This window comes from Marmota monax, unplaced genomic scaffold (genome assembly GCF_021218885.2).
Source record: "Marmota monax isolate L192 unplaced genomic scaffold, Marmota_monax_Labrador192_F-V1.1 WCK01_AAM20220418_F8-fsc00045, whole genome shotgun sequence".
Lineage (NCBI taxonomy): Eukaryota > Metazoa > Chordata > Mammalia > Rodentia > Sciuridae > Marmota > Marmota monax.
In genome coordinates, this window is record NW_026692132.1 from 3,038,862 (window position 1) to 3,065,694 (window position 26,833).

The following is a 26,833-nucleotide window of genomic DNA, read 5'->3' on the forward strand; positions in this document are numbered from 1 at the left end:
GGCTGTCCATCCTCCTGCAGTTAGAGGCTTTTGGTGAGGCCCAAAACTCAGCCGGGAGACAGCCCTCACTCTCTTGTGAGTGAGTTGTTTATGTGAACATTTCTCCTCTAAGACCTGCCCTCAAACAAACAATCCATTACATGCAGTCATTCATAACTTTATATAGTGAAGCTTTTTCAGAGGTCAGAATGGCCCAGGTCCTGTGTGAAGCCTCCTTAAGGAACCTACAGGGTCATGCAACAATTTTCCTTCATTTAGTGACCAGACCAAGTGCTCCAACAGCTAAGAAAAATGGATGGATATTTTCTGGGCCAGGAGGTTTGGTGAGTCAGAGTACTTTTTTTTTTTTTTAAATTATAAAAAAGGTACATTTGAGCTGGATCTTGAAAAACAAAGAGGTGATTTTCAGATAGGGAGAGGAGATGAAAGGGGGGAGAGGAACCCAGCAAGAGAGGACAGAGGGTCAAAGTAGGGGTTTGCACAGATATTCAGCAGTGCTTTAGAAAGGCACTGGGAGTCAGTGGTAGGAGGGCAGTGGAGATGCATTGGAGAGGAAGGCAAGGGCTACACTGGGAGGGGCTTTATATGCCCCCAGCTCTGTGGCTGAAGGCAGAAGGAGAAAAAATTTTTTGCATCTGACCCTTGAGATTGGGAGGGTCAGATGCAAGATTGCTCTGAGGCCCCAGACCTGCAGAGCTGCAGGGCCCCAGGCGTGCCGTAGGGGGTCCTAGCCAAGTGGTCTAGACCCCAGACTGATTGGGTCACTGGATCCTGAACTTGTGGGTTTCAGATACATAGTGACAGAAGGCTTCCAAACTGGGAAGAATCCTTGTGGCTCACACCCATACACTATAAGTGTTAAACCCATTATTCCTCCTTTGTGAAGCTTCCTGTTAATCAGGTGGGGGGCACTAGGAGAGAGGCCCTGTTCTCACTGTGCCAACAAAACCCCTTTGAGAAACCAGCTCCATTTAAGGAGTGTGGGCATCTTCTCCTTTCTTCCCTGAATTGGCCTCTTTTGCTGTGGATATATCTATCATCAGAACTAATGTCCTCCATATTTAAACAAAATTAAGGCTTGCCATTTTGGTGGGGACTGGGGCTAGGGGAGGGGCCACTGCATTTCAAAGTAGAATAAACAGAAAAGCAATATTAAAGGAGGAGGAGGTTGTTTAGTGAGGCTTGAAGTGAGGACAGGTGCTTCCTCCCATGTTGAGAATCAGTGACCCCTGGGAATCGCATTTCCCGTTGAGCAGGCGCCCATGGCAGGCCGAGTCTGGCCAAAGTCCTGGTGGTGGAACCCAGAACGAGCACCAGAGAAAAACCAGCATTTTCCAGAGGTTCTTTTGGGATCCTCAAAAGAAAGAGATCCAAGACTTGACGTGGTTACTCACACCATCTCACCCATACAGACCTTCACACTCTCACACGCGGGACATCACACTGTGGCTCTGTGCAGATGGCCGCGGCCTCCTGTGCTTTGTGGTTGTTCAGTCCCAGCTGGCTGGTTCTGGTGTGAAGCACTCTCTATAGCCAATGGGCCTCTGAGGATGCACACATAGTGGGGTGACAGGCAGCGTTGCTGAAGAAAAAGTGCACCCGTGCCTCAGGTGGGAGGATGTGATGACGTGCCCCCACGCAGCGGGAACTCAGGCCTTTAAAAAGCCGAGGAAGCAGCCTCAGAGCAAGCGGTGGTTCCACTGGAGGAAAGCACACCCAGGTCTCACATTAAAGAAGCCAAACTGTCTGCTTCAAAGAAAAAAGGCAACATCCTGTCACAGGCCATGCTCTGGCAAAAACGTAAGTGGTTTGATTGTGGCTGTCAAAGCCAAGTAAGCAGAGTCAGGGGCCAGGAGATCACCCTTGGCTTGGAGTTGGGGAGGTGGTGGTGATGGGGCTACAGGGCCTGGGTTCCAAGCTGGGGAGCAGAAAGGAAGGGGGTGGGCGAGATGGAGCCTGGTAGAGAAACCAACCTGTCAGAGGTGATGCTGATTTTCCAGGCTGGGTGGGGGGGATGAGCTAGTGTCCCAAGGTGGGACAGCTCATCATATCTCTGCTTCTGTGCATGAATCACTGTGGTGAAGAAAGGGCAGTTTATGATTCACAAAACAAAAGCCAGATGTGATACAGGGTTGGGGCCGGAGGGGAAAGTGGTACAGTTGTTTACATGAGGGGCTTTATTTTTATAGGCAGATACTCTTCAGCCCGTTGTTTAGTTTGGGGGACCTGTTTCTATCTGAATTTTTTAGCTCTCTGCTGAAAGTCAATGCATTGACACAAGGTGGAAAACTGATTTTTGAGAAGTGGGTCTTTATTCGCTTTGCTCTCTGGCCTCTTGTTCTTTTTCCCATGCTGTGGTAAGACTAGTATGTCCCAGTGTGGAAAGGAAGGAGGTGTCTCTTTGACCTTGATTTTTATCCCTGGAGTTGGATGGAACAACTGTGAACTTTATTTTCCATTATGTGGACTAAACAGGAACTTGTGTTATTCATCATTGAAATCATACAGAGATTATCTGCAATATTTCTTTTATGAGGTAAATGAAGTAAATAGACAATCTCTTGAGAGATGAAGCTTATGGGAGTTCAGTTCTGTACTTCTTCAGGCAAGAAGTGTCACCAAAAAAATTGCTCTATTCTTTTTAAAGGTGCTTAGTTCTTTAAAATGCCTTTCAATTAATTCAGGCATACCTACCTCCAGAGCAAACTTAGTCTAAGAGAATCTAGATTTACAGAAAAAGGCGAATTAGGAAGTTTATTTTATAATTGACTATTCTATTGGATACTTTGAAGTTCTGAAAATATAAATTCATTAATTAAAATGTGACTTACAGTCCCATTATAATCAATTTGTTGTTTTTATTTCTTGTGTAAATTCTCTGGAATTGGAATTTGTTAATGCAAGACACAGAGGAGTGACTTCAACATTTTTCATATTGTGGTGAGAGATGCTTTTTTGTAAATGAAAAGAAATGAACTTTAATTTGGATTTAGAGTTATGGACTCCTTCCAAGATAATTAGGACATTTTACTTTGGATGTTGTACAACTTGACCAGAAAGAGGATGAAGAAATATCCTATCCTTCCAGAAGCAATGACAGCCAATACCATTGGGAGCGCTTTGTGGGTTAGAGCAGGGGGCCTTAATGTGTTTTCTAAGCATCCTTATGACCTCTCACTTTGAGCTGAATTATTTGGGTTTTATGTGAGTCCCTCCTTTTTTCAGTTCTTTTGTTTCTTATATTTAAAAATGGAGGTAAAAACAATACCCCTTTTGCAGAGCTATCCTTAGCAAATGATGCTAACTGCTTGGTTCTGTCTGCTTCAGCCTCTGAGATGGGTTACTTCTCCAGGTAATATTTTCTCTTCTTAGTTACACACTACATTTTTTATTTTCTAATATTCCCTAAGAGATGAAAAGTGTATTTTTTTTAAAAAGGGGGATGCCAAAGGGTATGCTTTTTGCTCATATCCTTGAGGGCTAGCCAGGTATAGCAAAAACTCCATCAAAAGGGGACCATATGTAAACTCTTCAGTGGAATAAATGGGGGTGAACTTTTCCACATGTTCAAATGAATGCACATCATAGTTTTCTTCAATTGTCCTTCAGAACCTTAAAGAAAACTAGGAAAGGCCCTGTGCACTGCCCCTATCCTCTCAACCAGGACCCACGTATGTGGTACTCAGGGAGGGCACCTGGATGACTAAACCCTGTGGGAAAACCAGTAAAAACAGGGCGGCATCATCAACCCACTTAGAATCACCGATGGAAGGGCAGGGTTTGAAATCAGACACCAAGAGTGCTGAAAAGGCACTTTCTTTTTTCAGAAAACACCCTCGAGGCATGAGGTGAAATGACTGTGCCCTGGGGTTCTGGAAAGGGTTAAGAAAACATTCACTTTGTAAAAGTTGCCTCCTTCTTACCTGGTCCATGACCCCTGTTTGTGGACTAAATGTGAACACAGGCTTTGCTAGATCTGAGAATAGCGTGACAATACTCTGAACTGCTGGCACAGAAAAGTGATCTTCAGGCCCCAACTATGGATTAAAAATTTACTTGACTGGCCAATTGTATAATCGCAGATTCTCTCTCTGGTTCTGCACTTGGCCCTGCCTGCCTGTCCCACATAGCATAGAACTTACATCTGCACCAACTAGTCATGGAACAGAAAAAACAGAATGAGTTTTGGAGTGAGATAGGGCTGGATTTGACAGGTAGGTATCAACTGAGTTATTTCACCTTCTCACATTCTTAAAAATCTGGAAAATGGGGATTCTAATTAGTTTTTTCGAGAACTAAAGTAGAGAATATGGGCGAAGTGATATCAAGTTCTCTGATAAGCAGGTCAGTGACTGCCTTCCCTACCAGACATCTTCCATCTGGTAAGCCCATCTTGAGTCATCAGGGTTATACCAAATTCCTTCTTGTATGTCCTTTTCTACTCTTTGTTTAGAAGAGATTAAAAAGCCTCAATCAAAAATATTCTTGGGTGTTAGGATCTAGTGACATTTTCCAAGTGTCTAAAATAGTGATCTGCAAATATGGCCTGGGTGTCAAATCAGGCCAACTGCCTGTTTTTGTAAATAAAGTTATTAGAACACATGCCTCTTTATTTGCATCTCATTTGGGGCTATTTTGCTTTGATGATGGTATTGAATAGTTGTGACAGAGACAGTACATCACATGAAGCCTATAGTGATAAGCGTCTGGCCTGTTATAGAAAGTTTATGTCCTCTGGTCTTAGATAATTTGCTTCGTACTTCAAGCATTCATTTCCTTGGGGTACTCAATATCCTGGGCTTGCACTGTGTCAGCAGCAACGGTAGATATAACTTGCAGCCAATTTATTAACTTTGTCCAATGCCCAAAATTGATTTGATTGAACTTCTTCCTTAAAAGTGATAATATGTGTATAATATACTCAACTCCACTTGCTAGAGAGGAAATAAATCGCACAACTGCATTTTATTACTCTTGTTTGTATTAAGAAAAAAAATCTACATGATAATGGAAAACAAACTTAACTGATTTTCTTTTGACTGGTTGTTTCATATCCCATAGACTGGGCCTTGGTGTTAGCTTTATTGTAGTGCCCAAGGAAGCATCTTAGGAAATAGCTATTATCAAATTATTACGACACAAATATGCCTTTGCTCTCAGATAACTTGAACAGAGAGGAGGTTTAGCAAACAGATAAGTTAGGATATCAAAATTGTCATGAACATAGAACTCTGCTCTTAGGATTTACCCTAGGGTTTCATTAAATAGACAACGTTTTTTAGGGCGCTTAAGGGGAAGGAAAATGTAAATATACATATAATTTTTGGAAACTTGAAATCTCCTGCATGGATTCAGACACACTTAAAACAAGAAGGAACACCACCTCTAATATTTCTATTTTGTGTTACAATACAACCTTTGCTTACTTAATGGGCCTAAACACCTCTAGTGCTTACCAAGTTTATCCATGATTCAGTGATTCCTTTTTTATTTTTAGTACCAGGGATTGAACCCAGGGACGCTTAACCACTGAGCCACATCTTCAGCCCTTTTTAATATTTTATTTAGAGACAAGGTCTTGCTGAGTTGTTTAGGGCCTCACTGAGTTGCTTAGAGCCTCACTAAGTTGCTGAGGCTGGTTTTAAATTTGTGATCCTGCCTCAGCCTCCAAGGCTGTTGGGATTATAGGTGTAAATCTATAATCTACATGACAATGGAAAACAGACTTAACTGCTAAAGGAAAACAAACTTAACCTGACTGATTCAGTGGTTCTTGCTGTGAAAGACAAGTTGAATCCAAAGGAGAGACACAAATTTACAGGCATCTTCTGCAGGTGGAATAGGTGACACATCTACCAAGGACACAGATTTAATTGGTAAAGGAACAGATAGTTTTCATGGTGGATATTTTATTTCTTTCTCCCCACATTTACTAAAGTTAAATGCCAAATTTGTCCCCTTTCTACACCCCAAAAGTTTTGAAAGCTTTCTTCCAAATGTATTCTTTTGTGATAAACAAAAAAAAGAATCAAGGTTGTCTACACTTATTCATTGAATGTGTGCACATTTGATTAATTAAGAAGTCCTATAAATGTTTGTTTTAACTTTCTCATTACAAAATAAGTATATCAGTTTTCCCCCTCTAATTTCTTCCAAAAAACAGTTTATTTTCTGACTAAATGAAAATGTCCTGTAATTTCTCATTCTGAACCAACCAAATTGAAGTTGGGTGATTATGATCATTAACATAATTTTCACCTTTAAGAACTACCTAGCAATATTCAAGTGGGCCTGCCTTGGATGGGGAGGAGGTCTTCTCTGAAACCTCTTATCCTGGTTGTGAGATGCTGTAGACAAGGCCTTGTTTTTGTAGACAGGAGACAAAGACTCTAGTTTGCACCATAGAAAATCAGACACAGGGCCATCAGCCAGCCACCTAACCACTTTGGATCTCATATGAAATGAAACTTGTTTTTTTCCTGGCTAAGGGCAAGGAAACTGAACTTGATTGAAATTCTTTTCCAGCGCTTATTGCTGAGTTAAGCACCTATAAAAAATAAAGCACCTTTTAATTCAAGAGTCCATAATATGCCGGGCACAGTGGTGCATTCCTATAATCCCAGCAGCTCAGGAGGTTGAGGCAGGAGGATCAGGAGTTCAAAGCCAGCTTCAGCAAAAGCGAGGTGCTAAGCAACTCAGTGAAACTCTGTCTCTAAATAAAATATAAAATAGGGCTGGGAATGTAACTCAGTGGTCGAGTGCCCCTGAGTTCTATGCCCAGAACTCCCCCACCAAAAAAGAGAGTCCATAATATAAGGGAAGGGATTTTTGCATCTGCTTAGAGCTGTCCTTTTCAGCATTGGCTACACAATGGGAACCTCTGAGGAGATTTAGGAAACACTGATCCCCGAGTCCCAACTCGGAACTTCTGGTTAAATTTCCCTGGGCATTGGGATTTTCAAATGCTTTCCTGGGTGATTCTCATGTGTAGTCAAGGTCGAGAACTGCTGAGTTGGAGGTTGAAATCCATGGCTTCTACTTTACCTTTGGATTTTGCACAACTGTGAGCAAAACATACTTAATCCCTTAAATAGTGATAAATAGCAGTGTTGGGTCATTGAGTACTTACTTGGTGCATGCAATATACCAAAGGTTCTGTTGGACCCATTTGGATTACATTTTGTTGCTCTTGAAGAGACCTGAAATAATAGAAATTTAAATAAGACAGCGATATTTTCTGTCATGTAAAAGAAGTTCATGTTTATCTGCTCAGGATTGCATGGAGTCTACACTGCACCAATGATATCCCTGTCTTTCTGATCTGCTATCCATGGCTTATGGCTTTTGTCCTCAAGATTTCTTCATAGCTATCATTCTAATTTGAGCCACTATATTTGTGTTCTTCTTCACATTTTCAGACAAGGTCAAGGAAGAAAAGGGAGAAACAAAAAACAATGCCTCTCTATCACTGCCCCTTCCCCCAACACAAAACTCCTAACATGTAACGGCCACTCCTACCTAGGAGGGAGAGCAGCATAACTGTTTAGCTGGGCACATTGCCACACTCCAGAATGCAGGGGTTGTTAGGAAGGAGGGAGAAGGCAGATGTTGGGTGTGACAACTGCCAGTCTTTGCCATGCTTTGAATGTGTTATCTCATTTAATTCTCATAAAAACTCCATGGCATAGTTTCTGTTGCAAGGTCTTTGCATAGATGAGGAAATTGAAGCTTCAAGATTAGGTTAGTTTCTCACCCACATAGTGAAATTAATTTGACCCAGACCTCAAGTAATGACTTGCTCAGCTGTTCTGTTTGCCACACACTTAGAAAGTGCTCTTGATCAAAGTTTAGGCCTTCCACACTAGGTAAAGGCCAAGGGAAAATGAAGTCTACCAGTCTTGAGAATTTACTTTTTTTTTTTTTTTTTGGTGCTGGGGATTGAACTCAGGGACACTCGACCACTGAGCCACATCCCTACCCCTATTTTGTATTTTATTTAGAGACAGGATCTCACTGAGTTGCTTAACACCTTGCTTTTGCTGAGGCAGGCTTTGAACTCCTGATCCTCCTGCCTCAACCTCCTGCGCTGCTGGGATTACAGATATGTACCACCATACCTGGCGAGAACTCACTTTTGATGTGTTTGGCTTATGCTTCAGCTTACTGGTTGAAGAAAACAGGATCTGTGCTTGATATCTATATCTATAAGTAGGTACATATAAATATAGATATAGGTATATTTTTTTGGGGGGGGGTACTGGTGATTGAACTTGGGCACTTGACCACTGAGCCATATCCCCAATCCTTTTTTTTTTTTTTTTGTATTTTTATTTAGAGACAGGATCTCACTGAATTGCTTAGTGCCTCACCTTTGCTGAGGCTATTTTTGAATTCAAGATTCTCCTGTCTCAGCCTCCCTAGCTGCTGTGATTACATGCGTTCCCACTGTGCCCGGCTTGTGCTTGCTATTGCACCTCCTCCCTTGGGGCCTTTGCAGACATCTTGGTTAACAGAAGGCTCAAAGAGGAGCCTAGAGCCTGCCCTAAATAATCTAGTACCTCTGTTTTCTGAGCAGCTATAATGGAAATCCTGTGTGGCAGCCTGTGTTGGGAGTCCAGGCTTCTGCCTCCTGGGAACTTCCTTCCTTCTGAATCTTCTAGTCTTTGCAAGAGCCAGCCTGTCCTTTCTCATCTCTGTGTGTGAGTGTAAGTGAGATGTGGAGTAAGGTTTTAATTTGAGTTGGAGAGGGCCATCTCTGTTCTTTGTTTGCTATTAATAGATTAAAGCTCAGCTTCTAGGTTTATGCCTAGTGGTGTGTGATGCTGGCAAGTCCCTTTGCCTCTTTCTGCCACCATCTCTTTATGTATGAGCCAAGGATGTGGCTCTTCCTTCATAGGGTTGGGTGTACTGTGCTTAGCATTAAGTAAGAACCAATAAATAGTAGTTACAATTATCATTTTCTTATTCTCTTTCACTCTACCTCTGAGAACAAAGTTTGTGCAGGCTAATTATAGACTGCAACATGTATGCCCTCTTGAGTTCTGCATTTCTTATGAAATGGTGGGGCATGTATTCTGAGGCTTGTAATTAATAATAGGGTTCATGATTAAGCTGATGGTTAAGCCTCCCATTCTGTGACCAACCTGGCTATGATTACCCTACCACCCTGGTAAGGTAGGATGCTAGCAAGTCTTGTACTGACTGGAAAACTTGTGTTTGTTTTTTAATTCACCAGATTGGACCAAGGTGTTTATAAACTACTCATGAGCAGAATGACACTTGAAATATGCAAGAAATAGCACTAATGATACTGAAAACCGAAACAACTATGTGCTACCTCCTTTTCTTAGTAATGGTTTCATAGTACCAATTTCTGGGAAGAGCTGGTAGCCAAAGAATTATAAACTAAAATCATTTTCAGGCCAGGTGTTGGGACCAAAAAGAATTTGACCACCCTTAAAAAAAGCCGAATTTCTTTTTAATTTAAGAGAAAGAATCATACATTGAATTGAAAATAAGGAAAAAAAATGAAGCTTATTAAAACTTTCTGGTCTGAGAAATCTTGAGGAGAGAGAAAAGAAAGGAATGAAGAGAGGCAAAGGAGTTGAAAATAGGAGAAAGTCTTAATGTTGGATGAAAGCCACATCAATTCAGGGAAGAAAGGTGCAGAAGGAAAATCTGTCATCTCTTCATCATCCCATTCATGCCTGTACTCATCCATCCATCCATCCATACATCCATCCATCCATCAACCTATCCAATAATGGAATGATTTCTAGATAGAGAAATTAACAAATGAAATAAATTATCTTCAGAAGGAAGTAAGGGTAGTTGAGATCAGGAAATATGCCACCAAACATATGACATATAGGTATATAGGTCCTGAGGAATTGATGATAGGTTCTTTGCTAAGATTCTGAGACATACAGATGCATCTTAGCATTGGGAAGACCATCCAAGGACATATTGGTTGATATACACAATTTTTGTGGTCATAATTCTCTTTATTCAAACCAAGTCTACAGAACCCTAATGTAAAAGTTAAGATGGAGCAGTTCTGAGGAGTTATCCAGAGTTCAGATTGCTCATTAACTTCCATATTTCTCTGCCTCTGTCCCTCTTTTGGCACCTACAGTCACTATAACTATATTTTAGGGTTCTTCAGATCACAGACAACCACCTGACCTGATCAATCCTTCACTCTTTTCAACAAGATTCATGGTGGCTGCGCATAGGTTCTTGGCTTACAGATTAAACTGCTGGGAAGGGTTGCATTTGTCTTTGTGGAGCTTTGAAGATGTGAAGGTCATGTTTTCAGTTTTTGTGGGTTTCTAGTAAATAAGGGGAAGGGGAAATTCTTCAACAATTGACCTAGTCACAGTTTTCCCAAACTTGATATTCTAATAACCCCAACTCTTCTGCACTGTCCTTCACAGGGGAATCCCCCACATCATGAGGGCCATTAGTTAGTAAATCTGAGAATTACCCACCAAAGCTCATCTTGACGGGTATCTTGGCTTTTATCATGAGTCCATCATTGGGACTACTTCTACCCATAACGACTGTATCCCAGGCCACCGTGAGCCTTGGGCCTTTGGATCTGACATTAAGTGCACAACTGTTGCTGGGTCCAAAAATCCTTCCAAGGGAGTGGTCCTTAAGTGAGTGTTTCAGGAAAAGTTTGTTTCTTTCATAAGAAAATCACAATTAGAGGTTAATCAGGGAATAAACAACTGAATTTCCAGCTATCTCCTCCAGTTGCCTAACCCACAGATTTTTTTTTCCTGTCCTAGATCAGACTGGCAATATTAGATTCAGGCCTATATATAAAAAAGAAAGATGTGTTCATTTCCTCTACTCCATCCCTCCCTATGATGCTGCTTTGCTATAGAATTTAGGTGGGTACCCAGGGTGGTTGAACTCTCTTGTTCAATGCCTAATAAAGATCTATTGCTCTCCAGATCTCAAGTTAGGCCCTTTCTTTCCCCTTTTGAGGCCTGCTACTCTTTAAAAATCTGAGGCAATACCCAATATGTCATCCAAAAATAGTCTGTTATGCACCAGATGCATGTGTCAATCTTACACAATTCTTGCAATAACCTTTTAAGATGGAAGTTATTCTTATTTTGCAGAGAGACAAACTGATGCACACATATGCTAAGTGATTTTCCAAAGGTCACACAGGTAATAAGGAGTGTAACAGGTTTGGCAAACTAGGTCTGCCTAAGACCCAAACTATATACCATACTGCTGCTGTTGCTGTTGCTGCTACTCCTCCTCCTCCTCATCCTTTTTTTTTTTAATACTAGGGATTGAACACAGGGATACTTAACCACTGAGTTGTATCCCAAGACTATTTTTTAAAAATTTTTTATTTTTGAGACAGTGTCTCACTAAATTGTTTAGGACCTCATGAAGTCAGTGGCTTTGAACTAGTATTCTTCCTGCCTCAGCCTCCCAAGCTGCTGGAATTACAGGTGTGCGCCACTGTACCCTGCCCATATTGCTTCTTAATGTCAAGGATTTTAGGGTTGCTTTAGTTACTTCCTCCCTTTTCAAATGAAATAGGTCCACCCTTAGATGGAGGCTGGTTATGACTTCATCAAGGGTAGCTCTACTCTGGCTCAAAAACCATTGCAAATTCAACTCTCAGATTTAAAATCTCTGAAACCAGCTGATTTCCATATTAGAATCTGAGTCCCTGGTACTGTTCTTCTGCTGGTGGGCTAATCAACCAAACTAGGGTTATACCAGCTGGTGAAACATCCTTATGGTTCACCCAGAGCCTGCCACTTTGAGTGTCTTGGATGAGACTCACTCGCATGGTGTGACCCGAACCTCTGTCCCCAGACCTCTCTTTGCATTGGAGAGAAGAGATCAGTCATGACTTTTGCCCCTCTTCTCTTTATGCAGTCCCTATAGACAGGGCTCCCTAGCTTGCTGCTCATTTAAGCATTACTGAGTCAGGTGGAGGTGGAAACAAGTTCTGAAACAGATGCAGCTCTGTCACAGTTTGTAATTCTAGACTTGCTTGTGCTATTATTTGATTAACTCTATAATCATTAGAGCAGACTGTAAGCTCCTTGAGGGCAGGGACCTAGCATGCTACACCTACTAAGTACTTGCTCAATGAATGCTCTGCCACTGGTCTCTTGATCTTGACCCCTACCTTGGGACGAGGCATATCTGAGATGGGAACCCTTTCTGCTCTGGTGACCCCAGTTTCTGTAAAGGGTGGGCAGATGCAGCTGGTTTCTCAGGTGGACCTGTCTGCTGTCATTTCAGTCAAAAGATACCAAAAATAAGACCTTGCGGGGAATTGTTTGAGTCTCTCAGTTCTTGTCACTCCTCACGTGAACAGGCTGCTGGCAAGTTTCTTTGTGGACTGCCTTTTCCTCCTTCAGCTGAGAAACACTATTTCTTGGGGGAAAGAGCGATGAAGGGGGACAGGGTCAGAGTGATCGAAGCCCACACTCCAACTGAAAGGAGAGTTAGGATTGACTCAGAGACCGTTTGATGATTAATCTCCAGAGAAATAAATGGGACTTGCTCGGGCAGGGAGGAAGGAGGAAGTGGATGAGGAAGAAATGTACTGTGTTGGGAATCAGAGGTCCTGGGTTTGCTTGATGACAATATTTTAAGTGTGGTATTGGGCAAGTCACCGAACATCTCCAAAGATCATTTTCCTCATCTGTAAAAGAAGGGAGGGAGAGTAAAATGCCTCCCGCATCGACTTCAGAGATTGTAGTGAGCCCTCACATGAAATCTTTTGAGTCAAAGGCTCTGTGAGCCACAGATCATCATGCAAATATGAGTGTGGTTATTTCAGAGTTCTTGGGGGTTTAAGACTGTGACCAGGAAACACATGGACATTTGTCACCTATTCATTCAACATACCTGGTTCTGCATAATAAAGAAGAAGTGGATCCAGTAACCTTCCATGCTCTGCTTATTCCATGGGAGGTTTGGAGGGAGGGTGAACCGGTGGTTTGAAAGGTGAGGAGAGCACCTGGGGAATGGACATCTGAACACTTGGTGCTTGTGATGAAAGAATCAGAGGGCTACTGCTACACAGAAGCCTCTTGCACTTGAGGTCTTTGGCTGTCTCTGAGGTCATGGGGTGGGACATACAGGACATTTGGGGCAATCCAGGTAACACTCGAGGCTTGTGAGTGGGAACACTTCAGGTGGGAGCTTGGTGGGTCAGGGTGGGCTGTGGGCAAATGGCTTTTCATTTATACCTAAAGTAACTTGAGAGGAGTCCCTGTGTGATCACGGTGGGTATCCTCACTGGCTATGGCTTCCTTTATACAGCAATCACCAGGTTCCTAGGCCCCTGCAGTCTGGAGCTCTGTGTCTCTAAAACTAAACAACCCTTTGCAGTTACTCCAAATGTACTTCAGGTGCAAGCCTGCCCTGGCTCTCTGTATCAGGACTGTTCTCTCTAGTTCCCTTCAGCACCCCTAGGTCTGGGAAACTTCTACGTAACTGGAGCTTTTCCCATTGTACTTGCCTGTGGTTGGTAACTGAGCATCCTGCAGGGATGTTGAGAACGAATGTGTACTTTAGAGTGGGGACACAGGCAGGGGAAATGCCCCTGACTCTTCCCCTTTTCTGGCCAGTCCAGAATCAGCCACCATCTTTGAGATCTCTTGAGAGAGACATCCCAGCCTACTGGTCACGATAGCCATTACTCCCTAGCTGCTCTAGCATACTGACAAGCAGCATCAAATCCCGATTTAGTCCATTTTCTCTCAATCTTCTGAACAACTGTAAAGCCACATCTCCTGCCTTTGTTCTGCTTTCATTATCCATTTTTTTCTTCTCTTCCTTGAGTGTTATCTAGATTTCTAGAATATATGAATGATGTGTTTACATGTCGTGGCTGCGAGTTCCCTTCAGTTCAAACATTAGTGAATGGAAAGCCCACATTTACATGTATATGGAATCTCTTTGTTGGAGTACATTAAAAAAAGAAAAAAAGGAAACTACAATCTAGAGTAAATTGGGTGGGAAAGCCTTTCTGTAGTGTGTCAAGTCCAAACTTTGGCCAAAGCCCAAGTTCTTTCTTCCTGCTTGGAGAAAAGTCAGCCATTGTTCATAAATGGAAAGAACAAATTTGACTCAGGCTTTCACCCTCAAAAGAGAACCAGCAATAGCATTACAGTTAGGAAATTCTTTAGTCTACTTTTCCAGAAGATCTAAACTCTCTTAGGCCATGATTATAGACAAAGTTCTTTACACTCAAGTGAATAATGTCAGCAATTTTTCAGACTTTGTTTTCAGTTAGAAGCTAGGGCAAATTCATTAGCCCTAGGTTCAAATTTCTGTTGTTCATTTTTTTTTTTGTTTTTCTGTAAGTAAAGAGAAATATTGTTTTTCCTTAGTGAATCTACTTCTTTCTTTTTAATAATAATGAAGATCAGCTGCAAAAGATTTTATAGTGGTAACCTGGAGCGATCAATAGAGTGTCATCATCGATAGTGTGTTGCATGTCCTTCTGAGCTTGAAAGTTTTTATCTTTCAAAATGGTGTTGTGTGGCTATAGCCTTGAGGTTCAACCAGTTGTAAATGGAAAGACTTCTCAGTGGGCAAGATTGTCAGGATGGGTTGTCAAGATGGGTTAGAAAGATTTCTGTTCTCTGGTTCCTGGGTGATAGAGATGCATGGTTATCTGAGATCCCACCTAACCCAGCAGCTCTCTTAACTGTTGTTCAAATTGCTGGCTAGACTGGTGGGAAATCACAAGAGAACATGGCTGGAAGAAGGGTCTTCTCTCAAGAGCATCTTGGAGGCTGAGGTAGGGAATAAATGCCTGTATGACATGGCTCTTTTAGATCTGCTCGGGAAGAGAGGTTGGTTATTGGTGACCAGTGCCTGGTGACCTGCCTCCTTAGTTGAGTAGTTTCTGTGCTGTGGCTTCAATGTGGTTTGCATGGGATCATTAAATAAACATGTGCTGAAATTTTGCATATTTCCTCAGCAAAATTTTATTATACCTCCATCAAGGAACAGGAGCGCCATACTTATTAAAATCAGTAGAATCCTGTATCCTTAGCTTGGTGGAGAGCAAGCACAAATATGCAGCCAGGGATGCTGTGTGAGGTGACCTGTTGGCCTGAGTCTGTCATGCTCTGTGGTCTCCAGTGGAACGGCAGCTGCAGGACTCTTATTTTTGTGATGTGAAGCATGTCTGGGTGTGTGGCAGAGGGAACTGAAATACACTCTGCTGACTTTTTATACCTTCATATTTTTTTTTCATTGCTCATTTTGGAAAAGGGAAGCCCTCACTGGGGCCAAATTAATGGGTTTTGCTCTAAATTAATTTCATTCCTCCCCTACACCCTAATGGCAACTGACTTCCAGTGATATGGAAAGGCAATATGGTGAACTTCTCAGCCCCCAAAGGGAGATTTCCAATGAAGGCCAAGAGGTTCATGTTTAGGTGGACAGATTTTTCTGTGATGGGCAAAGGAATGCCCTGGGAGACTTAAAAGACCCTCAAACCACATGCTAAATAGCAAGAAACCTTCAGGCTTTAAGGCTATTCTATCTAGAGCTACAATTTGATCGGGGGATTATTAAAATTTCTATTTAATTCTACTTTGGGAAATTGGGCTTTCATCTTCTCTGCTGATGTATTTATTATTTCAATCTGCTCTTTTATTTTCTTTGGATAGTCTTTTTCATTGTTATTTTAAAACATTATTTTAATAATTCTTAAAAATTCTTTAAAATATTCCAGTTCAGCTTTCTTTTTTCTTTTTTTTTTTTGGGGGGGGGAAGGGGGGGTACCAGGAATTGAATTCAGGGGCACTCAAACACTGAGCCACATCCCCAGCCCTATTTTGTATTTTTTATAGAGACAATGTCTCACTGAGTTGCTTAGTGCCTTGCTTTTGCTGAGGCTGGCTTTGAACTTGTGATCCTCTTGCCCCTGAGCTTCTGGGATTACAGGCATGTGCCACTGTGCCTGGCTCAGCTGTTTAAAAGTTAATTCAATTCAGGGATCCAGCAGCCCCAAGGTGAGGCAATCGTGATTTCAGACAAACTTCTTTTCCTCTTGCAAAGTTGTGTTTGTGGGCTCATTTCTCATACTGGTGGCAGTTAGAAGCACAATGTTTACTGTGGAATTAGGTCCATTGTTGCTCCACAGAGTTTGGTGTGAAAGGCACTTCACTTTTGGGCTCCCTTAGGAATTGTCCTGAGGCTTTGGATTCTGATATTTCACAAACACTTTACACAGATGCTGTCGGAAGCAGCCTCACTCTTGTCTGCTCAGATAGAGTAAGTTACAGGATTCCTTGGCAGGTGGTTGCGGACACAGGAGTGGGCATCAGGCGACCTTGGGAGCTGTGGGACTTTGCAACTGTAATAGCAGGAGGCGGGGACTTAGAAATTGCTCTGCATACACTCTGTTGTTTCAGGGCACATCTGTTGACACTGGCTTCCAAGGAAGTCCAGGCATTAGAAGGCGATACTCTCTGCTGGCAGCACTTCCTCCAAACCCTCTTTGTTCATTGATTTAAAAACAACAGGAGGCAGGAAGCCCAAGATCCTGGAAGTGCCCAGCTGGTCTCTGTCCAGCCAAGTGTGTGGTGTGTCCCCTTCCTGGTAGGGAGTGAAACTTGGAGGCCTCTGGGCCCTTCCCCAGAACTGTATATGCAAATCAAAGTGGGAAGAGCAATGTACCTCTCTTTGATCTGGGCTGAGATGTGTGCATACGGGATGGAGCCTTTCTTGTCTCCTAGCTAAGGTTAGAGGGTGACCACAGTGTTCGGACCCCCTAGATAACTTCATACCCTGAATTTTTCACAAGTCCACAGTGCCTTAGTCTGCATTTTGTGCTGAAGGAATACCTGGAAGTCCAGCTAGAAACAAGCATGGGTTGGATGACATGAGTGTGAATGATGCTGATGTGGCTGTGGTGACCCTGAGAAGGGGTAAGCAGAATATGGGAGAAGCAGGTATCCCTGCTGTTTGCCAAGTAAGGCCACACCTAGGTTCCATGAGCAGCATGGGGCATCAATAAACAGATACAGACATGGCAAGTGGAGTTTATATGGGAGTGATACACCCAGAAAGAATGCTTGGGGTTAAAAAAAATGTCACTAAGAATTGCCTAAGGACTGGGAAGTCATTCAGGTCTCCAGGACCTTCAGATGCTAAAAAAGGATATTACTACTAATGATAATATTAGTTCACATATATAAAATGTTTATCCCGTGCCAAATTCTATTGCAAGCACTTTACATGTTGTAGGGTTGTAGGATAATATTATCCAATTATCCTACAACATGCATACCATTATGATCCTCATCTCATGGAGAAGAAAGCTATAAATGGATGAATTGTGAGTTTCTTTAGAAAGCAATGTAAGGAAATATAGTTCTTCTTACCACAGACAGGTTCAGTAGAAGGAAAAGCTTTCTGACATTATAGTTCTCCAAAGGACAGTGGAAGGGATGGAAGGAAGAGAAGAACAAAACATGTATTAAGCATCTACCTTATGCCTGAGCCTGGCCTTGGTATCTCCCGTGAATCACTTCAGTTAATCCTTGCAATAATTGTATTAGGGATGGGTTATTATTTTCATTTTACAGATGAGGAAACTGAGGCCTAGAGTCATTAAATAAAACTGAAAATTTTCTAGCAGTAAGTAGCAACCTAGATTTGAATACCAGTGTTTTTGGCTCTCTCGTTCATTGCTGTTGCTACTCAGAATCAAGGTGAAGGTGATTGGAGGCACAGATACTAGGCCAGCTTCTCCTGTTGTATACTCATATGTCAGCCTGAATTTCACAGGCTTTGGCCTTCGTTCCGCTGGTAGCTGTTTTATTGCTTATATTCCTGACTAGACTGCAAGATGAACATGGTGCCCAGGAATTTGAAAGAGTGAATGAAGACCAGTACAGAACCCTTGTTATGACAAGAAAAGTTAAAATGAGGATAATTAATCTCCCGTTGGGATGTTGTAGAGAGATTCTTCTGTTAAATCAGGGATGAATTATTGGTGATTCCAATCCCAGCATGTCTTCAGAATTACCAGAGGGATTTCTATCCATGTTGACTCTTAGGCCCACCCAGAATTAGATTCTCTGGGAGCAGGGGCCTGGCTATCAGATTTGGCATCACTCTGGTTGATTCTGCTACATGGTCAGGTGAGGGACCCCAGCTGATGTGTCTGGAGACTAGCCTGATGCACATCATCTATCCCTGGGCTTGCTTCCTTCTTGCTACCTGTGCCTAAGCTTCTCTGCCTACTGGGCTTTGAGGCAAGGCCAAGCTGATACCTACAGCCCAAAGGGAGGTCTTGTGCTGACTCAGGCCCAGGACCTTATCAGCTGAGTATTTGCTGAGCAAAGTTCAGCTAAGGCAGCACTCTGGATCCGGGTTTAGCAGCTACTCAGGCTTCCGGGCCTTTGATTCAGAGACCCGGTCCTTGGGGCCCTTATCAGTGAATAATAATGGGCCCCGTATGTGAGTCCTAAGGGTCAGCGCTTCTCACCACTCTTGGCTGATCTAGGCCTGGCCTCCAAGGATCCAGGGCCCCTAGACCACAGGCTGTCTGAGCAGGCACATTGTCACAGCATAGCCAGGATTACTTTTGGCTTGCTCTCCCTGGTTAAGATGAACCCTATGATCTGGCCCATATTTGGATTGGTCTTTTGGTTTCTTGTATTTGGGTTGGTGCTTTTAGTTTCTTTGATTACAAAGGTAGAGAAAACCTTTTAGCAGCAAGGAAAACCTGGTCCCAGGTTGTATAGTTCACCATTAGGTGTTTGTCCTATGTCCTGGGCGTTCCAGAGAACCTAGGTGCCACTTGCTATAGCCCATTAATTCTAAAGGTACTGAAGAGGTGAAGGAAAGATGAATGAAAGCACATTTAAAAAAATCACCAATTGATTAATCAACAAATAGCTACTGAACTCATTAGGGACATGCCACTTGAGAAGATATAGATAAATAAGGTGTAATAGCTCACCTTGGGAAGTTTATAATCTAGCTGTGGCATTAGAAATTTGTACCAAAAATAATATTATATGCAGATAAAAATTTCTTGAGTGCTTACTGGGTATCTGATTTTATTCAAAGCATATAGCTAATTTCTTATTTATTAGGTCAAGTGACTCCTCAGAATATTCTTTTGATAGTAAATTCAGAGTCTCAGGGGCAGGATTCGAGGCCTGTGCCATTGGACTCAGAGTCCCAGATCTTTCTGCCGCCCTCTGCTGCCACCTATGATGAATACTAACCAGATCTGGGAATATTTGAGTTGTGGTTATAGAAATTCCATAGTTTATAGGCGTTGAAAGACGTAGGAGAGAATCTGCCCATGGTAAAATCTCAAGAGATGAGAAGGTAAGACATATAGGGACCATGCAGAGAAGAAGACAGACCTTCTAGTGGAATCAGAGTGTATGTAGCTGTTACTGCGCAAAGTGGTTAGAAAAATGGTTCAGATCTCACTGTGAAGTCCTTTCATTTTAGACAGGGGGGTTGGGCATCAACTTCTGGGTGTGAAGGAGCCACAGAGGGCTTGAGGGCAGGAAGAGTGACAATACTGGGAGAAATATTCTAGGAAGTCTCATGTGGTCCTCGTGTTCAAGCACAACTTAGTAGAGTAGGCGGATCCTTGAGACAATGGACACCTGGGTTTGGGGTTTGTCTGAGAAGGGCCACAGGTTCCAGTAACATTGCTTTCCACAGCCACAGCTCCAGAACAAGCTCCGGCCCCACCTCGGCCATACCAGGGTGTCCGAGTGAAGGAGCCCGTGAAGGAACTGCTGAGGAGGAAGCGTGGCCATGCCAGCAGCGGGGCAGCTGTTACACCTACTGCGGTGAGGGGGCCACATGGACAGTGTGTGTGTTGGGGGTCACAGAGGGTTGGGCAGGAGTGTACCCTTTGGGGGAAGGAAGGCAGGCAGTTACATGGGGATGTATAGGAGATGGACCTAGTTCCTTGAGGTGGGATGAGGGGCGGGGGGCCGGCTTGCTCAGCCCATTGAACAGAGAGAGTTGTTGATGAGGTCTCAGGAGGTGAATGACACACACCTTGGTGTGAGTTGGGAGTTCCTTCTGGGAAGAGAAAGGTGCCATTTCCCTAAATCACAGCATTCTTGCAAAATGGAAACACAAATCCCTCTAAATGGCTGGAGTGTTTTATTCTGATCAGGGAGAGTCTTGCCTAAGCTTTCTACCCTGGATTCCCTGGATGGGTTCTCTGCATAGAACTGAGTGAAGATGGCTAAGCACCAGTCCTGTCCTGTCTTCTCCCTCTAGGTGGTGCTGCCCCATCAGCCCCTGGCGACCTACACCACAGTGGGTAAGAGCTCCCCATAGCCCTGGTGTCCTTCAGTCCCCTCATCTGGGTGGCATGGGCAGTTCTATAATTTCCTTTCTCCCACAGGTCCCTCCTGCCTTGACATGGAAGTTTCTGCTTCTACAGTGACGGAGGAGGGGGCCCTATGTGCCGGCTGGCTTTCCCAACCTGCCCCGGCCACTCTCCAGCCCCTGACCCCATGGACACCCTACACTGAGTATGTGTCCCATGAAGCTGTCAGCTGCCCCTACTCAGCTGACATGTATGTGCAGCCCGTGTGTCCGAGCTACACGGTTGTGGGGCCCTCCTCAGTGCTGACCTACGCCTCCCCTCCTCTCATCACCAACGTCACGGTATGTCACACAAAACAGAGCTATTCCTGCCTGCCTATGGCACCTGTTTAGAAGTAGGGCTTTCTGACCCCTGGTCTTCCTTGCTGTTGGTTCCCGGGATCATCAGGTCATCCAAGTCTACCATGTCCTCCAGGAGGCCTGCTCCTATTTTCATTTACCTAACTATCTCCCATAAAGATACCTGTCTTGTCGTGCTTTTTGTTCCTTTTGGTTGGGGAGAGCTCCTGCTTCTGTCCTGAATCTCTCCAGCTGGCCTGTAAGCAGTGAGTCTTGGTGACAAAGTTTTTAGTGAATGGGATACCAGGTGGACTCTGTCTTTCAATTCTAATAACTAAGGGAGTGATTTGTTCACTGATTGTGGGAAGATTTCTAGGCTGAGCAAAAGATGACAGAACTTTTCAGAAAACTGTATTTTTGAGTCAGACCCAGCTATAGGGTATTTTTGTTGTCTTTTGAGCTCTCTCTCTAATGTCAGATTGCTTGTGTTCAAATCCCAGCCCTTATAAGCTGTATGTCCCTGGCTTACTAACTTGACTTGTGGGAGGCTTAGTGTCCTCATCTGTAAAATGGAAATACTAACAAGAGGGTGATTGTTGGGATGAAATGAAGTTATGCATGTGGAAGTCTTAGCACAGTTCCTGGCATACAGAAATCACTCAATACATGTTATTTACTGTCATCACATCAAAGTCTGCCAGCAATGTCAACCAACGCCCTCCTTCAACTGCCAGGCAGGAAAGGAAGGTCCTGCTCCCTGCCACTCCTGCCCCCAGGAATGGGGGAAGGCAGTCATAGTTTTGTGAATGGTGTGACATATGTGACCAAAGGAATGGAAGTCCCTCCAGTGTGCAGGAAAGAAAAGGCCGATAGTTGTAGGGGTACCCAGCTGAACTCCAGGGAAATTGGGAAGTAGAGCTGGGTTTCCTGAGCAGTCATAGAGGCGGAGCTTGTTTTGGTTCACCATGACCCTTGGGTTCCCTGGAGGGTCTAGTGTCATCTGATACACCTGTTCCCTGCCTCTAAGCACCTTCCTGGGAAGGCTTCTGGAAGGCCCACCTGGCTATCCTTGACATGAAGGTCTCTGCTTCTACAGTGAGGGAGGAGGGGTCCCTGTGTGCTGGCTGGCTCCAGAGATGGAGATGTTTCAACACCTTCCTCAGGCAATTCATTTCCATATCAGGGGCCCTTGGCGGGGACAAAGAGGGCAGGACATAATGGTTCCCAGCCATTTCATTACCAAGGATTCTTTTCTTTATTTATTCCCTTTCATGATCCCCACCTTCTTCTTTGAAATGTTCTGTGTAGCAAACAAACTGTATTTAGTAAGAAATAATTTATTTGTTTTGCTATTTTGTGAATTAACTCATCAAAGCTGGCTTGTGCTACCAGTCAGCACTCCTGATCAGCAGAGATAAGAACTGTATGGTGCTGGTTTGGTGTAATTCTACCCCTGCATAAGGAACCCTGCAGTTGCAATTGACCTATAGAAGTTGAGGACACAAAAATGAAGGGTTTCCATTTGGATTTTTGAAGTAATGGAATAATCAGGCTTTTCCAGATCCTGTCTAGTTTCAGGTTGCTGGATTGGGCTCATGAAGCTCATGTCAAAAGAGATGAAGTGGCTGTGCACAGTGAAATGTGCACACCAGCCAGGATGTGGGGAGCTTCCAGCTCCAACATGCTATGGAAAAACACCCTAAAGCCTTGCTACTCAAACTGTGCTCCCTGGACCAGTTGCATTGGCATGGCCTAAGATCTGATTAGACATGCAGAACTCCAGACCCCTCTCTAGACCTCCTGGACCCAAATATGTGTTAAAACAAGATTCCCCAGGAAGCTAGAAAAAAAAAAAAACTGTGTTCTAAAAGACTCCAGTAGTTTATAGTAGTTTCCACTGTGAAAGAATAGTAGGATCTAGATGCTGCCTCTGGCAGGCGGGATCTAGGTTTGTGAGATAGTTACTGTACAGGTGGGATTTTTGGTTCATGGAGCTCATGGGAGAATGGCCCTGGGCCTTGGAGCATCATGGGACACCAGTGGTGCCATGGCTATTTGCAGCTCAGAAACTGGAGGAGAGGATGCAGGAGGCACAGGCAGCAGCAGAAAGGCTACATTCACTGACAGAGCAGTGCTTCCCCTACCACAGAATGGCTGGGCCTCCCAGGTCACCACTAGAAAGTGATACAGCTGTGTTGTTCACCCAGACCTCAGGAGGCCAGATCTGCTGTGTTGAGCCAGTGTGTCTGGGCAGGACAGTGGCCACCTCCAAGATACAGCTTCTGGGCTATGTGACAGCCTCATTCTTTAACATGTGTAATTCAGACTTTAAGATACATGTATTTTTCACATTTTAAGGTTTCTGAAATTGGGATGTATTTTATATTCAATGAAATCTAGAAAATCCTCTCTAATTTGCTCAACCCTATGACTTCATTACCAATTGTATCCCATTTAATAGATGAGAAAAATGGAGCTTCTGAGTTGGGAAGTAGCATGAGCAAGAACATGTAGCTAGTGACAGATGATGAATGAAATTTAAGTGTCTAGCTCTCCCTTGAGGGAGGTTTTGAGAAGGAGGAGGTAGAACCCCCTGAAGTGAGAAACAGGGAAGGGCAGAGTTAAAGGAAGAATTGGAGATTCTTGAGTCAAGGGTGGGTAGGTGGATGTGCCAGGGCTGCTAAACCTTGGTCCTGTGTTTCCTCATCACAGACAAGAAGCGCTGCCACACCCACGGTGGGACCCCAGCTGGAGGGCCCAGAGCACCAGGCGCCCCTCACCTATTTCCCGTGGGCTCAACCTCTTTCCACGCTGCCCACCTCCACCCTGCAGTACCAGCCTCCAGCCCCAACCCTGCCTGGACCTCAGTTTGTCCAGCTCCCCATCTCTATTCCTGAACCAGTCCTTCAGGACATGGATGACCCCAGGAGAGCCATCAGTTCCCTGACCATCGACAAGCTGCTCTTGGAGGAAGAAGATAGCAACACCTATGAGCTTAACCACACCCTCTCCGTGGAAGGCTTTTAGGGCTGGATCCCACTTGAGAGTCCTTTCCCCTGAAACTGGGATTTAAAAATAAGCTTGCAGTTGAGCTCAGATTCAAATCTGGAATAACCATTTTATAACATGACCATTTCATAACATCATATCAAAACATAACGTAACTACAGTTTTTACACGAAGCTAGAACTGTAGTCTTCCCTTTCTCCCTCCTTCTCTTTCTTATTTTTTTTCCAGTCCTCTTCCTTTGGTAAGAGAAACTCAGGATATTAGGGATAATATTTTATGCCAAGTTTTGTCAATTCTGCAATTCACTTCGTTTCTATTTCTATCACTTCTCATTACTCAGGGATGCCCTTTTCTTTCCAGTGCCCTCTGCTGTGTCATAGCAGCAGCACTGTAGAACTGTCTTAGGGCCAGTTACACCCTCTGTCATTTTGAGATATATGGGTGCCCTGCGGGGAGACCAGCCTTGCCAGCACCTCCTGGGCGAGGCAGCCAGGGCAAACCTGATGCCAGAGTCCTTGAGCTGTCAGTTCTCATAGTTGCTCCTTTGTTTGCTGTTCTCAGCCCTGGCCAGATTTACAGTCTAGGCAGCAAAGGCTCAAGGGCTGGGGCTCAGCATAGTGACAGATAGGGATGGGAAAGGAACATCAGGTTGGGTAGGGGCAGGTCAGGGAAGGGAGAGAGGGCAGAAGAGGGCTGGGAACACACTTTGGGGTTGGGGTGGGGGTGTGGAAGGGGAAGCTGGGTCTTAGGGGGAGAGGAAGAAGGCTGAGGAGTCATTTAGCTCTAGCTTTCTTGATTACTAAGAGGGACAGTGAATTCAGGAAAAATATTGCATTAAGAGTTAGTTTTGAAGCTCTTCTAGAGGATGTTTCCAAAGAAAGCCGAGTTGTCATAAACAGAAGGATGGATGTGTTTTGTGTCCCTTTCCAGATACTCTGCCATACCCCATGAAGCCTATTGGCAAGGGGTCCTGCTTAGTGATGTTATGTGGATTTTCTAAATGCCTTAGGGCATCTATAAGCCACCATTATGAGGAGCCAGGGCTTCTTCCTTCCAAGCACCATCCTTCCTGGGGGTTTCTAGAGCCTTAGCCAGAAGTACCATTAGGTTTTATTTCAATTTTTCTTTTATATCATTGCAGGGGACTGAGTACAATTGTTGCCAGGGTGCTTAGCTCCTGATGGTGGATGTGTGCCTTGGGAGCCAGCACAATCGTCTGCTGATGACACCATTGTCACCATTAGGCAGTCACTTTAGTCAGCAGAATCCACATAGAAGTAATATGGGAGGGAGAAGGGGAATTGCACGGAAGATGGAAGGAGACCCTCATTGTTATACAAAATACATATATGATGGTGTGAGGGGGAAGGAAAAAAAAGAGAGAAATATGTCATAGTAGATTGGGTAGAGAGAGGTGATGGGAGGGGAGGGAAGGGGAGGGGGGATAGGGAGGGCAGTAGAATACAACAGACACTAGTATTGCTGTATGTATAAATGTGGCTGTATAACCAATGTGATCCTGCCATCTGTACATGTGGAAAAATGAGAATTCATACACCATTTGAATCAAATGTATGATATGTCAAGATTATTGTATTGTCTTGAGCAACTAATTAAAAAAAAGAAGTAATAGACTGCTGGGAAATGAACAATTTCTTTGACACATTTTCTTTGCCATTCTAAATAAAAACTCTGGACAAAGTTGCCTTTCTTTTTTTAGAAGTTTTTTCCTGTTTGGGTTATATTTTAACCCAAATTCTTGGTATCTGCTTAAAACCCCAGTACACATATTTTGAATTATTTTTATTCAGACTTAATGTTTCATTTTAAAAGCTTGATACAGCAACGTAGATGATAAATGTACATCTCGATTGACAGTATGTGATCAGGCAAGGGAGAGGAGAGGTCCCAGTCCTGTTGGATTAAACCCCTGGTTCCCCATAGAAATCTATGAAAGATTTTCCAACTCTTTGAGGATTTGAGAGGATGCAGAAACAACCTTTACAAAGGAACTAAAGTTGGCAAAGAAAATATGTAGTTGTTAGGATTGAAATTGTATCTTTCCCCCTTCTTATCTTGAGGCCCAATGGCTTGTTTGTAATCATCCATTTAGGTTTCTTTCTGGGTTATTCTGCTAAGATGGAAACATTTTCAATAAAGATTTATGGAGTCATTTCTGCACCAAAGTGTTTTATTTCTTATAAAATTAATCCCCCCTTAGTTTTCAGTCTCCCAATGGCAGTGCCATTAGAGGATTTGGCAAAGTGATCTGTTGCAAGAGGAGATAAAAACCCATCGCTGCTGTGTTCACCGTCCAATTATCCCGTATAGGTCATACACATGGCATGGCCAGGTGGCTTGGTCTCCAGGAGACTGGGGAGTGGGTTGGTGTCTGAGAATTGAAAGAAAATATTTCACTTCTGTTGCTCCCATTATAAATGTTACACAAGTAACTGATGATGCTGGTTGTCCAGGGAAAAGTTCTACCATTTGCATTTCTAAAGATCCACCAGTCAGGACCCGGGGACTTGTAATATCATGCCCAGTGAAACTCATCTCTTAGTGCTTGACATCACAGTGAAATGGAAATTGAAGAATTCAGTCAATTCCCTCCACCATCAATCCTTGGAGTGAGTAGCAATTTTGGAGGGGGCTCCTTTCCTGGTGGTTTCCTGAGTTACTAAGGACTTCTGAGCTCTCTGCCTTTTTTGTTAATCTTTGTTGGGGTAATTGCTTTCAAATTATCCATGTTATTCTACTGTATGTCTTATTTCCAGATCTGATGGGATAGTAACATATCCAGGTTTTTAGCTCAATTGAGAGTATTGAGACCATTAATTATTTTTGTGTAGTCATGTAGATCAAAACCTTGAAAAAAAGAGCTGGGTTTGTAGCTCAGTGGTAAAGCACTCGCCTAGCATGGGTGGGGCCCTGGGTTTGATTCTCAGCACCACATTATAATACATAAATAAAATAAAGCTTAAATTCTTAAAAAAAAACCCAGAAGACATGAAGGAAAGGGATTAGGATTTTTTCCTATAGCTTTGAGACTCAACTATAAGAAAAGCTCTATTAAAAATACACTGTGCCTTAATCAACTGTCTTTTGAAGTAGTAGTGTGAATAGCCTGGTCTGCAATGGGAAGAGAGAG

General features: G+C 43.4%; 1 protein-coding gene across 2 annotated transcripts; it reads left to right on the forward strand.

Moving 5' to 3' along the window:
• Positions 1-1,275: 1,275 nt before the first annotated feature.
• On the forward strand, positions 1,276-25,855 carry Pou2af1 (POU class 2 homeobox associating factor 1). Of its 2 annotated transcripts, none has more exons than XM_046466055.2 (5): positions 1,276-1,800; positions 19,711-19,841; positions 20,284-20,326; positions 20,411-20,676; positions 23,386-25,855. In XM_046466055.2, exons 1-5 carry the CDS (start codon positions 1,785-1,787, stop codon positions 23,698-23,700), a joined length of 771 nt encoding a protein of 256 aa, XP_046322011.1. In that variant the 5' UTR covers positions 1,276-1,784; the 3' UTR covers positions 23,701-25,855. The 2 variants fall into 2 exon arrangements, with proteins under 2 accessions (XP_046322011.1, XP_046322002.1); XM_046466046.2 differs by lacking the exon at positions 1,276-1,800 and adding an exon at positions 4,096-4,214.
• The last annotated feature ends 978 nt before the right edge of the window (positions 25,856-26,833 follow it).